General features: G+C 39.0%; 1 protein-coding gene across 1 annotated transcript in view; it reads right to left on the bottom strand.

The window, feature by feature from the left end:
• Nucleotides 1-107: 107 nt before the first annotated feature.
• fmr1 (fragile X messenger ribonucleoprotein 1) overlaps nucleotides 108-15172 on the bottom strand; it is a 63256-nt gene continuing 48191 nt past the window's right edge. The window contains exons 11-14 of the mRNA XM_020509600.2: nucleotides 12406-12492; nucleotides 2864-3059; nucleotides 807-1007; nucleotides 108-370 (exon numbers count right to left, since the gene is read on the bottom strand). Of these exons, the coding sequence (XP_020365189.2) occupies nucleotides 267-370; nucleotides 807-1007; nucleotides 2864-3059; nucleotides 12406-12492 (588 nt within the window). The 3' untranslated portion in view covers nucleotides 108-266. The remainder of the gene's footprint in view (nucleotides 371-806; nucleotides 1008-2863; nucleotides 3060-12405; nucleotides 12493-15172) is intronic.

Raw genomic sequence — 15172 nt, 5'->3', positions numbered from 1 at the left:
TGTGGGAGACACGGTTGAGGGCGTTCTCGACCACCGAGGAGGGGAAGTTACGGTCCTTGAAAAACGAGGACAACTGAGATGTACGGGAGTGGAATGCCTCATCCTGGGAGCAGATGCGGCGGAGGCGAAGGAATTGGGAATTTGTTTCGTCAAGTGGAACAATCTTCACAAATGCAATTTGACAGACTTAGCTTCAGACTTCTTAAATAACAGAATACAGCCTTCATAAACTGTACATCAGAGCAGCCCCATTTCAACTGTGCAACCTAAAACCACAATCGAAAAGCTACCTGCAATGAGCCATCTGTCGTCCTGGTTTTTGAATCTCTTGATGAGTTGCGTTTACGGATGTCTGCCCTCAAGAATTCATCTAAAATGGTAAATAGATTAAAAAAAAAACAAATTTAGACCAGGGCTACAGTGTACAATTAAAGCATTCCAGCAGTTATAATCAGGCGATATAAAACTATACACACAAAATGAACCTTAATATTTACAATTCATGAAGGCATATTGCTATTTAACTAACGAAGCACAAACACTATTGTAACCTGTTCAGTTATAGACATGTCAATTATTCAGCTTTGCACACGGAACAAACGCTGCTATGAAAGTAGCATACATACATGCAAGCATACGCATTCAGAGTCAACTGTACAAACTCAGCTTGTTTTTAAGTCAGTTTCATGTGGCATTTAACATTCTTGACACCCAACTTTATTTGGGCACATCTTGTGAAATGAAACTAGCAAATTTTAGTTTAATGTTGAAATACATGCAGACAACAAAGTATACTCACTAATTACCTGAAGTTGCTGACGGATTTTTGTTGCTCCCACGGCCACGACCTCCACCACGGCCACGGCCAGCACTCCCTCTCCTGCGACTGTCACCCCGGCGTGAATATGGTTCCCTTTCTTCATCTGTTGGCGCCAGTGACCAATCACTCAGCTCATCTCTGTGCTCAGATTCAGTCTCGGAGGCATTGGATGCCTCAGAGTTATTACCTTAGCAGTTAGGAGGAGAGAAAAGAAAAAAGTGTCAGTTGTGGGATTGTAAACCCTTGTTTGGCAAAAGCTGCTCCAATCTTTATCAAAGCAAACACCTGTGCAACGGCCTTGGCTTTATATTTCTTAAATTATTTTCACTTGGGTCACAACTCAATTTTTCAATGCTGAAACTTTATACAAAATGATATAAAATCCAAGTTTATAATCAGATCTATTTTGTTGGCAGCTCGCTCTACTTTGATCAACTTTCTTCTTGATGTGGAGGTGCTGTGTAGGACTGGGGTGGACAAGGTCAGAAATCAGACGACACCAGGTTATAGTCCAACACTTCACCTAATGAAGGGGCAATGCTCTGAAAAGCTTGTGATTTCAAATAAACCTGTGGGACTATAACCTGGTGTTGTCTGACTTCTAAACTTGTCTACCCCATTCCAACACTGGCACCTCCACATCATGGCTATCATCAACACCACAAACTGCTGGGTCAAAGTGGAGAGGATTTCCAAGAAAACTGCACATATCGATACAGACATCAAGTTTCTGCAGAGATGCAAGAAAGCAGAGAAGATCCCAAAAGGATTACAGATCACGAATCTATTCAAGCTGACCTAAAACACAGACTATGCTGAGAGACTCTGTCATCGCACAGTTCTCAATCATTGCGTACACCAGCTCCACAGCAAATGCTGCAACCTTGAAATCAAGATAGAGTCCATGTTGTCAGCTTGCACTCAGGATACAGTGGACCAGCTGGGAGACACTGCCAAGCAGACGAGGCAACAGAACTACACCACCTACATGAGCACCAAGAACAGGAAACTGGAGAAACCGGCATCACTATCAGCAGTAACCAAGCCTTCCCTGGTACCACCGCAGGGAAATCATCGTCAATTTTTCTGACCATATCTTTCAACCAGATGAAATCAAAATTCTCAGCCAAGGGCTCAATTTCTGCCCCACTAACAAAATGGACCCCATTGGTCTTGCGGAAGACACAGGGGAATTCATCAGGTGAACGACATTCCAGGAATTTTTTCACAAACCCCAAGATGTCAGCAGTGAGCTCAATGAGGCAACCAATGAACTGGAACAGTTTACAGAGAGATCTGTGGTGCAGCGACCAAAGAAGAAAACACTTCACCTGATGAAGGGGCAACGCTCCAAAAGCTTGTGATTTCAAATAAACCTGTTGGACTATAACCTGGTGTCATGTGACTTTCAACTTCTTCTTAAGCTATCTACAATAGTGATAGCTACAAAATACAAAATACTCAAATGTCAAAGTTCCTTCAGTCAGACTATTTGCCTCCCATTTAACTGTCTCATTTCTTAGATTCTCCAGCCAGAGAGATGGTTTGTCCAGGCAGCAACCATAAGCCAACAATCCCACGTACTGCATAAACACAGCAGTTGCCATCGAATAATGAGGTGGGAAACTCGGCTCTAAACAAGGATAAATCTTTCTGAATGGACAAGTGAAGTTGGGTCAAATGACCTTACTCAACAAGGGCAAATGAAATGGATCACTACTGAACGAAAACAAAGTTGCTGGAAAAGCTCAGCAGGTCTGGCAGCATCTGTGAAGGAGAAAACAGTTAACGTTTCGGGTCCAGTGACCCTTCCTCATTATTGAGGCTGTAATACAAAATGTAGAGAATCCAAACTTGTTGCTGTTTTTTAAAATTTTTTCATTAGACAATTTATAGAAATAAGCTAACAAAAAATTACTGCACATGGAATTTATTCGAATTTGAGGAAGTAAAACTGCTTTTAAAACTTTAGACCAGTCATTCTCGAGCAACTTTGTTATTTGAAAGAATGAATTTTTGAATTATGAATTAAGAATATTAAACCTGATGCATAGCCTGGGCCTCGTCTGCCACGCCCTCGACTACTGTAAGGTCTGCCCCCACGCAAGTAACTTGTACTTTCATCGGTCGAGTAGCCCCTTTCTTTGTCGGGACGGTTTGCAGGGGTCCTCAATCCCGCACCCATCTGCCGAAGTTGCTCATCAATTTGTAAGCGTTCCATGCGTAGCTGGTCAACCTCCTGTACAGAAATCACAAGTACCTTTAGAATGGGCAAATTGAACTGTGACTAGAAATTAGGATTTCTAGAACCTACATATCAGGATTTTGACAAATGCTTGCAAGAATATTTATATTTGAAATTTACTGCAGTTGACAATTCTGAAATTGTAGAATGGGGGGAGGCATGGCAAAGAGAAATATATCCATTAACTTCACCGAATCACAGAACTGTCACAGAAGGAGGCTGTTCAGCCCATCATGCCTTGCACTGGCTCTACAAACAAGCAAACACTGACAGATTTCAGCACTCTCTTATCTGCAGATAGATCTATTGCACCCAGCTATTACAAATCAGATTTAGAAAAGATCTGGAAAATGAAAAGCAATTCTGCACCTTAAAAAATCCTTAGGTTAACATTACACAGAACCACTTCAGTTGAAGCACATGCGCCAGCATGGGCATTAGCCGCTGACCTGCACTCATTCTTATTTGCTCATGTGATACAACATTTATTGCCCATCCCTAATTATTCAGTGGACAGATAAAAGCCAACCACATTGCTGAGAGTCTGGAGTCACACATAGGCCAAATTTCCCTCCTTAAAAGGACATTAGTGAACCAGATGGGTTTTTAAAATAAGCAACAGTGGTTATGCTGCCACTATTAGCTCTGCTTTTAATTCCAGATTTTTATTGAATTCACATTTCACCATCATTGAATCCATGTTCCCAGGCTAATATCCTGGATTACTTGGCAACTAACACTACCACTATGGCATTCCACATCTCCTTATAATTACAAATAACATAGTGTGTGTTAGCAATAACCTAGGAAATGGGCACTTTGATTATGAAGCTTTTGATTATGAACAATAATTTAGCTTTTCTCATTGTTAATCCAAATAGATTAGTATTTTCATGCCAGATTGTGTGGCTATGAATTAATTAAACAGCATTAGAGGCTGAAAAACTCAGATAATTGAGGGGTATGGAACCTTTATTTCTTAAGGAAAGGACAGGAGATAATCATATGAACATGTTGGAGGACATAGGAACAAGAGTAAGTCACTTGGATCCTCAAGCCTGCTCTCCCATATAGCAAGATCATGGCTGATCTGATTACTCCATATTTTCATCTACCCAACAATCTTTCACTTTCTTATAAAACATCTATCTACCTTTGCATTAGAAATATTCAAAGACTTCACTTTCCCATAGGCTCAAGACCCTCTGAGAAAAAAAAATAATTCTCCTTAGCTATCTCAATGAACCAGTCGTTATTTCCAAATAGTGACCCCTCATTCCAAGTTCTTCCACAAGAGGAAACATCTTCTCCTTATCTACCCTGTCAAGACAATATAGGATCTTACATGATTCAAACAAGTTACATCTTCCTCTTCTGAACTCCAACAGAGACAAGTATAGCCTGTCCAGCCTTTCCTCAAAAAACAGACACCTGTGTATTTCAGGAATTAGTCTAATTAACCAGTTCTGAACTGCTTCCAACACATTTACATCCTTCTTCAAACAAGGAAACTGTAGACAGTATTCCAGATTTTGTCTCGGCAATGACCTGGACAACTGATGCATGATCTTCCCATTTTTGCATCAATTCTCCTTTCAATAAATGACAACATAGTTAGTCATTTTAATGTGGGAAAACTGTTAAAACAACAATGGGGTGCAGGTTCATAGTTCCTTGAAAGTGGAGTTACAAGTAGACAGGGTAGTGAAGATGGATGAAAACAACAAGTGCTGGAGGTCATAGCGGGTCAGGTAGCATCCATGGAAAGAAAGCAAGCTAACATTTTGAGTCTAGATGACTCTCCATCAGAGCTGAAATGAGGAGGCGTTTGGTACTCTTGCCCTTATTGGTCAGTGCATTGAATCTAGGAGTTGGGATGTCATGTTGCGGTAATGTAGCTATTGAATAGATGCTAAAGAAATGTAATTAATTAGCATTAATTTAGATAGCAGAAACTATCCCAAAATAATCCACCATTTTTTGAAGGAATAAAGTGGGCTAATAAAATGCAACTGTTTTTCATTTGGATTTCAGAAATTTTTAATCAGGCCCTCCACTGATTAAGCAAACGAATAAGAGAACAAAAGGTAATAGTATAATCACTGGACAAAGGCAAACCTTAAGCTTAAAAGGAGCAAACAGGCGACAGCCATCAATCAGAACTTCTCAAGCTTGAAAGCTGAGCCTGGACAGGGGGTAACTGCTATTGGGTCATTGTAAACAAAACTTGCACTGTTGTCGAACAGAAAGACTGAGCGGTTCAGGTACATAGTTCTTTGAAAGGTGCTTCAAATGGGAGACAAAGTGGTTAAGGCAGCATTAAGCACGCTTGTCGTCATTGCTTCAGACCGTTGGGTGTAGGAGATGGGACATCATGTTGAGGTTGTACAGGACATCGGTGAGACTACTTTTGAGGTACTATGTACAGTTCTGGTTACCCTCATGTTGGAAGGGTATTATTAAATTGGAGAGGGTTCAGAAAAGATTTACCAGGATGTTGCTGGGAATGGAAGGTTTGAGTTATAAAGATAGGTTGGGACTTTTCTCACTGGAGCATAGGAGGTTGTGGGGTGATCTTATAGAGGTTTATAAAATCATGAGGGGCACAGATAAGGTGAATAGCAAAGGTCTTTTCCCTAGTGTCGGCAAGTTCAAAGTTGGGGGGCATATTTTTAAAATGAGAGAAGAAATATTTAAAAGGGACCTGAGGGGCAATTTTTTTTCACACAGAGGGTGACCATATGTAGAATCAACTGCCAGACGAAGTAGTAGATGCAGGTACAGCTACAAAATTTAAAAGACATTTGGATAGGAATATGAATAGGAAAGGTTTAGAGGGATATGGGCCAAACGCAGGGAAGTGGGACTAGTTTAGTTTGGAAAAGTGGGTTGGCATGGATAAGTTGGACCAAGGGGTCTGTTTCAGTGCTGGATGACTCTATGACTCTAAACCGGAAGGTGAGCAAATAAAGAGGAACATTGTAGCTGGTTCAGACGGAACTTGGACATTCCATTTGTGGATAAGTGGGTCAAGGATTGAGAAGAAGGGATATGTAATAAACATAACAATTGTACAATATTGTGACAAACAAGGAAATCCGAAGATAGTGGGGGATAAAAGCTATTAATCTGCCATACCAGAATTCATCTATATTTTCAAAATAAAATCAAAACAAATTACTAAGGTGAAGGATGAAGCAGATCAAAAACAGTAGTATTATTGCTGTGCAAAACATGTGACCACTCTGGTAAACTAATAAAAGAAAAATATTACTTTTTTTATACACAGATACTACTATCCTTGAGACACAATTCCAAATGTCAAACTAATCAAAGTTTGATGAAGATTTTAGCTGGTTAGCTGAGCTACTTCAAGTAACAAACCATTAATATGCTATTCAGCTGCTCATTCTTTTTCTGTCCTTCAATTAGATCATTGTCGATCTGTACTTCAACACCATTTACTGGCTATTGCGCCATATACCTTGTTACCTTTACCCAATAAAGAATGAGCAGAATGCAAAAAATATTTCTGACTCTTCAGCATCAGTATATTTTACTTGAAACAGCACTGAACCCAAAAATCTTCTAAGCAGGTAGCAAGAGGCAGAATGGATCCTATTATGGACAATAAGTGTGAGGTATGCTTAGAGGGGCAGGAAAAGTCAAGGGTATTTAGTTTTATTTTGCATTGGTTTTTACTAATGAGAAGGATGCTGACAAAACATTGGTAGAAGTGTAGATGGTAGAGGTTAATAATAGACAGGATTTACTGCACAGACTGAAATTGGTAAGTATCACAAATTACTGGCGTAGTGAGCTGGAAATCAAGTCCTGCTGTTCCCAGAGTTGTCACAAAAATTAAAGATTTTAAATAAGTTTACAATATTCCCCAAATTACCCAATCTTCACACCCAAATTGATCGAGACTTTGGACCAGGCTTCTGTACTTAGCAAGAATGAGTATTTATTACAAGTAATTGGGCTCCAGTTATAAATAAAAAAATTACAAAACCATCAGTGTTTAACACTATAAATTTAAACTCTAATCTAATTAGAAATTCCACCTTGCACACAAAGACAAAGAGGCAGGGAAAAATAGATTATGGGTAAGTAATTTATGGGCAAAGTACAACTGGAAAACAGCGATTCCTCTTTACGGAGATGTGTACTTCTTGGCACTGCTCTAACAAGTGTACACCGAGGTGGATGTTATGCCTCTCAGTCCATGAAGGTGGCAGTCAGTACTCCGAATAAGAGGGACAGAAATTAAATTTGCTCAAAAAGGTCCAGGAAAATTCAATCTAGATGTGGCCAATGGGAGAAAAGTCACCTTTGTACGGAGAATTTGGTTCCTGTGAACTTGGGATTCAACTCCTCTAGCAGCAAGATCTTTTACGAGCAATGCTACAGGAATAGTTTCAGATGTTTCTGATCTAGACATATATGAAATGATGGTGCTATGAGTATGTGCAATCAAATTACACCAATCTGATGGCAGTTAATTTAGCGCTCGTCAGTTGTACCATGGAATTCCAACAATCCTCATACTTGTCCTTCAGAATATAGACTGCTAGGATGTTTGCAGTAGCTCCTGTGTCATTCTTGATTTTGGGTGTGTTTGTTAGGTTTCTTTGGCCAAATGATGTTTGGCTTCTAACTGGCTCACTTCATCCACATGATGTGTAGTTTTGACAATACAGAAAGTCTTCTCAGCCTCCCACTGTTCCACTCTGGAACTTGAGTTGATCTTGCTGTGAACGTCCTTTATTGGCTTGCGTTTATGTAGATCTTGGTGCATTCCAGTCTATTGTTGCCATTCTGCCACACCGGTCTTCAGTTTGGTTGTGCCTTGTAGTAGCTTTGACTAGACCTTTGCAGCCAAATTTCTTGCATGGTGGGCCCATTGCTGTTTTTGTACCATAACCTTGAAATGATCGCGGAACATGAGACACCTTTGTGGTGAGTTAATAAACCTCAATTACCACATGACTTGCTGATTTTTGCACCTTATTGTAGTGTCTATACTGCTTACAGCATCTTAAGCTTGCAGATATTGTTTTCCAGCTACAAGGTTTTCATATCTTCTGTGATCTTCTAGTTTTGAGTACTGTGACCTTTCTTTATTCCAAGAGGTATTTTTGAAATTCTTCGATAGGTGTTGGGGCAATCCTAAATTCCATTATCTGCTCTGACCATTATCCTCAGAAAAGTAGCATTTGTTAAGAACGTAAGAATTAGGAGCAAGAGTAGTAATTCAGCCCCTCAATGCTGCTCTGCCATTCAACATGATCGTGGCTGATCTCATCTGGACTTCAACTCCACTTTCCTGCCTGCTTTCCATAACCCTTCAACCCGCTACTAATTAAAAATCTCTCTCTTCCTCAAACTTAATGTGTCAGCATCCATTGCACTTCAGGGTAATGAATTCCACAGTTGTCCTTCTTCTCGTATACGACAACCTAATCTAATGATTCCTGTGGCTGTCTTGTAGGACATCAATTCACAGTACTGAATTCTAAAGTTCTTTCTTGCATGCAGCTGATCTTCTAGAACTTTGCATACTTTTGTGGGATGTTATTTGGCCTATAAGTGCAATGTATTGACTCAGTGTAAGCACTTGTTAGCAATTGCCAGTACCTTCACAGTTTGTTTAACCAGTTCTACAATTGCCTAGTTTATGAAACACAGCTGCATCTTTTTTTCCCCAAAAGGTCTGAACTCAAGACAGTAGATCCAGGGCCTTTCAGTTCATGATGGGCAATTTGGTATCCATCCTACTTTTTTTTGTCTTTTCACTTTATATTTAACTTTGTACACTTCTTCTGTGCTTTGAACATTGCAGCTAGAGTTTCTTTCTATTTATCGGCCTGAATCTTGCTCTCGAGGTTGTTCTTTTGCATCTTCATTGTTTCTGAATGCAACCCTTTTCTCGTTGTTCAAATTTATGCAAGTATTTTCTTAGTTCAAGGTATTCAGAAATAACCTTAAGAGAAGGCAGGTTCGAATCATCTGGCTGCATGCATAAACCTGACCAACTTGCAGACACTGTCAATTTGAAAAGAAATTTCTTTGCACGGTGGCAACTTCTGGATTGCTGGGTTGCTTTTTCATTCATGGGATGTTGACATCACTGGCAGGGCAAGCATTTAATGCACATCCTTAGTTGTAACAAACTGGTAACAAGTTGCCTTCTTGAACTGCTGCAGTGCATTTCCTGTATGTAGACCCATGTGCTGTTAGGGAGAATTCTAGGATTTTGACCCAACAACGTTGAAGGAGTGGCGATACATTATCAAGTCTGGATGGCGAGCAGCTTGGAGGAGAATTTGCATACAGTGATGCTGCTTGCTCCTGTAAAGCTGGTCGCATTTTTTTTAGAAAAAAATCCCAGCTGTGCACCATGTAATATTCTTGTTTTCTAAATGTAACACAGAAGAAGTAAGTGGATTCTGTTTAAATAAAGATCTCTAGTGGGTTTAAACTAATTTATACAGTACACATTAACTGCCATAGCCTGCGTCTCGGGTACTTCAGTACATAGTGCCTGTGGCAAGGTGACAATATCCAAGTACTTGGCTCATTAACATTTTGATCTCAAAGAAATATCATTCCAAATGTAAGAACACAAGTGAGATGGAAGTTTTAATATGGCAGTCTATTTTGTGACACAAGTGGTGAGGACCTAAGTTCAGCAGCCTCATTGAGGGCATCTGACACTGGAATATGTTGCTGTTTCTTTTTAATCTATCAGAGAATGAGCAGGTGCTACACTGTTTTAATGTGTTAAGGCAGTAATTGGCTGAGCTCACCCAAACTAGGCAGCTAGTATCTGTGGTCAACAGATGGATTTCATTTTAAATTTAAGCCTTGAACGTGAGTAAGATAGCATAAATCACCTGCTCGCAGCATAATAAATGCTTTCAGCAACCCTTGATTAGGGAGGAAAGATGAGAAAATAATTAAAAACTGGTTAGTGTTCCCTGTGGTGATTATTACACTGTTTTGTATACATGTATATATGGGGATATTAGAGAAATTACAGGATCAGACTTGGATGTGATGTCCCTGTGGAAACAAACAGCCTGCTGATGCTCACACAGGAAGAGAGGTACAGGAAAGGAAGACAGAAAAGTACCAGAAAGAAACAAACAATGATTTCTTGATCTATGGTTGTTTACTGGAGTCTGCTGCAGAGGATAGGAAGTTGCGGTCCACATTATAAACATGTATATGTAGGTCTTCCTTTGCTCAACAGAAAAATCTGCGCAACACAAAAACTTGTTTCAACGCAAACCTCTCCATCACAGCTGGAGAAATACAGAACAACAAAATGGAGTCTCAGCCACTGTTTCCATGTGGTTTTCAGAGGCCATCAGCAGTGAAGATTTAGGTTTTTAATGTTGTATATCTGGGCAGTGGGAAGTTTCTTTTTGGATCCTACAAGTTTCAGTCTGTAATTAGGGAAACAACGAGCACCTGCTCTTGATCAAAAAACAAATAAAACCATAAGTTTTATTTAGTGTTTTACTTGACGAAATGCAAGTTTGACTAATTTAAACGAACTGGTTAATGAAATAAGTGTTGCGAAGTTGGGTAGAGTACTTGTGGATTGGGAGAGCCGAAATTAGAATTTGGTGTTTGTAAAATGCTAGGGGAGAAAAGCATTGCATGGTCCCTTTAAAAGATCATGTGCTTTTGCTGTGCTTAGAGATTTAAAATGATTGTCTGTGAGCAGCAGCTTGAAAGCTTGCAAGTACACAGAGAATACCTGAATTGAGACATTTGTATCAAAAGGCTGTACAGTTAGCAGGCCACATAGCAGTTTTTACCGAGATAACAGGCTTTTGAATTTAGCCAATCAATTTGAACCAGGTACTTAGATACCAAAAACCTATTAAATTTAAATCTGACGGTTTTGACAACATTGGACTAATCCCATTGTAAGAAATATTGATATGTCATCAAAGATATAAAGAGAAGGGGACAGTTGGACAAAGACCCCAGAGCTAGCTGCGATCTGCCAAATCTAATGGCCCGCAGTTCTCAAGAGAGAATTGCTGGCTCTCATAGCCTTCTCTAGGTCTTAGAGAAAGCACCATCTAAATAACATTGGTACCAATGGCATAACTAGTTAATATTCTTGACAGAAGAATCAACAGAAAAAGCCTCATCAGAACATACTATTAGCTGATAGGCATGGTCTAGCACACAAGATTGTCACAGAGAACGACAGGATGGACAGGGGTGATTAAATAACAAAAATTATAGTGTAAAGTTAAAAGTGAAAGGGAACACTGGTAAAATAAGACACAAAAGGTGTGTCTGGAGAAGATATAAATAGTTCTGCAAAAAAGCAGAGGGCAAAATCATGGAAATGTCAGGTGAAGAGAGTCAGGTGCTTGGGGACATGGAGGAGGTATGAGAGTAAACCATGGTGGTGTGGACTACCCAACCGGCAGTGTACCAACAGGAAATTTCCAAACTGAAGTACAAGACTACTTTCTTCCACTTCCAGTGTCTGCTGTGTGGCTTTCCTCCACCGACAGCATCTATGCTCTCATGGAAAACAGAAGCGGTGCTTAAGTTCTGAAGCATGATAACTCTGTGCTGAGTCTGGAAGGTTGTACAAGTGGCTAGCAGACAGCCAAGATATTGTTACCTTAGCTTGAAACAGTGTAGGAGCCAAGAACAGAGAGGTTAGTATGGGATTTAGAAACATATAGCAGTCTTTGTACACAGTTCATAGAAATCTGATGGCACAGAAGTCATTTGACCCGTTGTGTTTGCACTGCTCTTCAGGTGAGCATCATTACCTAATGCTAGTTTCTTTCTATACCCTTGCTTATATTCAACTAATCACCCATATCCTCTTGAAGCCTTAATTAAACCTGCCTCAATCACATTTCCAGGCATTGCATTCCATACCCTAACTACTTGCAGAATGAAAAAAAAAAACTTTTTCTCATATCGCCCTTGCCTTTTTTGGCAACTCATTTTAAATCTAGACCCTTTCATTCTTGTTCCTTTCACAAGTGGGAACGTTTTCTCCCCATCTACTCTATCCAGCCTGTTCATAATTTTAAAAACCTCTATCAGATCACCTCTTAGCCTTCTTCTCTCCATGAAGAACAGCGTCAACTTCTTCCATCTATCCTCATGACAGTCAAACATTTAACATTTTCTTCCAGTCAATTTCAATGAATCCTGGCTGACTTTACTCAATTTTGACAATATAGGTAGTGATACCAGCAAATATCCGCTCCATTACAAAACAAAACAAAATTGAAAAGTTAAGAATTGAAAGTGCAGTCCTGCTAAGGGAAATTTCAGTTCTTACCTTTAAATAGTTCAGATGGTAGTCCAATAGAACACGTGCATTGCTTATGCTCTCCTTTGTTCCAACAAACACAAATGGAACCATGCCCTGTAAGTGATTTCTGGATTAAGTATTTCATTTACACCTCAGTCTCAAACAAAATCTTGCAGATTAATATATGATTTTTGGGAAAAAGCCATAATAAAAATAAATTAAGTATTAAATACTCATGACCAAATAGCAAGATATTAAGACAATTTTAATCTGATTTTGAAACAGATAGTTCATGCTTTGTTAGCACACTTGCAAGTCTTGATTCATTTAAGAAGCTTTGCTAATCCATGATAAACATACACACGCACATGTAACATTCACAGCCAGAGGTTATGGGTGGTGATAAATTGATTTCTTGTCTGAATAATGTGGGATTCTTGAATGTTTAGCTGTCTTTTAAAGATAATATTGAGAGATTCTATTCATTTCCCCCACAAGGAGAAGGTAGAAGCCTTAGTTATTTTTGTGCAGTAGCTCTTGAACATTTCATTCTATTTCTAGCAAATCAAAATAGATGGGATAGATAGATGTTTCTGAGGATTTTGTTTTTATAAACCAGCTTGATTTATGGAGATGATACCTTTCATTAATCCGGAAATGCTTTCAGCTTTTTCAGTCAATAAAAGGCAAACTAAACTCATCACGAGGAGCCTTTAAAGTGGATAAAGCTATGCCTACGAAGTCATGAATTATAAATCTTCATCCAGCACAGGTGGTCAATCAAAGGAGTAGAAAAGATTTTGTTTAACATTTTTATAACATTTGTGATTTCACTAACAGCACTAATCGGAAATGTTTGTGAACTCTAATTCACTCCTTTTTTCTCCCCCATTTATCCCTTGAAATGACTCATGAAAGGGGTTTGTACCATGGGCCCTTTTGCCTACAAACAGCACAACTAGTCTGTGTGTGTAAAGACTTAGATTTCTAATTATATTATCATCCCACAGAAACTGCCAAGATACAATGATCTATTTTCAAATACTTTCATTCACTAGTTATGTAAGCAAACTCTCTTTACACAGAGAGTGGTGGGCATGTGGAATGCGCTGCTGGCAGTGGTAGTGGGGTCAGATACTTTAGAGACTTTTAAGCGGTTCTTGGATAGGCACGTGGAGGATAGTAAAATGTAGGATACGCAGGGCAAATTGATCTTCGTAGGATAAAAGGTCGGCACAACATCGTGGGCCGAAGAGCCTGTACTGTTCTATGTTCAAGCGTGGCAGTCAACTTACACCCAAAGTACCCCAAGATGACTGATCTTCCATGAAGAATGTCACAAGGCATTTTATATCCACCTGAACAAGTGGAACGTGCTACTGTTGACTAAATTAACTGAACATTGGTACTTCTGGCAATGCGGTACTTTGGCACAGATAGGAGGTGTCTGTTAAGATATTTATAATGAAGTCCTTCAATTGGATTTCCAACTCAGAGGCAAAGATGAATGATTGGTCCAGGTTTTGCACCTTGATTTCGAATTATATTGGTCATAAGGAAGGGCTTAAGAAAAGTTCTGACAGCTCAGTTAATAACTCACCCTCTGTCTGGGGTTTCATGCAACCCAATTTCGAAGTATTGTGGCATTCATTTGATTCAGAAGTCACATGGCCCTTAACACCATTCTAAAGAATGGCAATGCATTCCCTTACAGTCTTAGAGATTAGTCTGATAAATGCTTCAGATGCTTCATTTAGTTAGCGAAGTGATATTTGTGAAACTTCATGGTTTCTTAGAGTTACAGTGCTTCAATGGATTATATCACGAAAGGCAACTGCATAGCTAAATTTTGTCAATTTCTTATAAATGTTGCAACATTCTGTTTAGAAATTTGAGTTTTAGAATTGGATGCTCAGAATTGGTCTCCTGAGAAAATGCAACATTAACATTGAAACACTTTTAGACAATAATTAATATTTGAATTGTTTTGTATTCCATTTTAAACTTTCAGGAGATTTATAATCAGCAGTTTTTAATTCCCATATTCCTTGCATATTGATGTGCCTGCGGGATGCAAAGTTGTAAACTGTAACTTTATTAATATGAAATACGAGATAAAACAACTGCCAGTGAGATAGATACACAATAGATGTTCTGTAATTAAGGTTATTTAGAGTGAACCGTCTATAAGGTTTTGGAGTAGATTTGAACCATCTATATTTTAAAGTGACTGGAAAAGCTCAGCAGGTCTGGCAGCCTACGTGAAGGAGAAAACAGTTAACGTTTCGGGTCCGGTGACCCTTCCTCAGAACCCAGATGCTGCCAGACCTGCTGAGCTTTTCAAGCAACTTTGTTTTTGTTCCTGATTTACAGCATCCACAGGTCTTTCGGTTTATATTTTTAAGTGTGTCACTGCTCATGGAACTTCTTTGCAGATTGCAAATAATTGACTTCATATTGAAATAAAACAAAGATTGATAAAAGAACTGACTATTTTTATAAATTTGCATATCTCAAAATTCTGGCCTTCATAGTCTTATTGAAGTCTTTAGTGGCACATACACAAGCTGTTAGTTTTTTTTCCCACGTCCTTGTTTTTAATGGCAACCCATTTAAGGTTATTATATTTAGAGGATCTGACTAGTATTCTATTAACCCAACAAAATTTACCATTTGAAATACAGCTTCAAATTATTTCTGAAGTGACGGCTCACACTGAAATAATTTTTTTGCAATATTTTGACCTCATTTATCGAGTAAATTCCTCTTTATGTTTATTTAAAGGTATTAAATT

The sequence above is a fragment of the Rhincodon typus genome, chromosome 14 (genome assembly GCF_021869965.1).
Source record: "Rhincodon typus isolate 14 chromosome 14, sRhiTyp1.1, whole genome shotgun sequence".
Classification (NCBI taxonomy): Eukaryota; Metazoa; Chordata; class Chondrichthyes; order Orectolobiformes; family Rhincodontidae; genus Rhincodon; species Rhincodon typus.
This window is presented reverse-complemented; position numbering and strand designations above follow the sequence as displayed.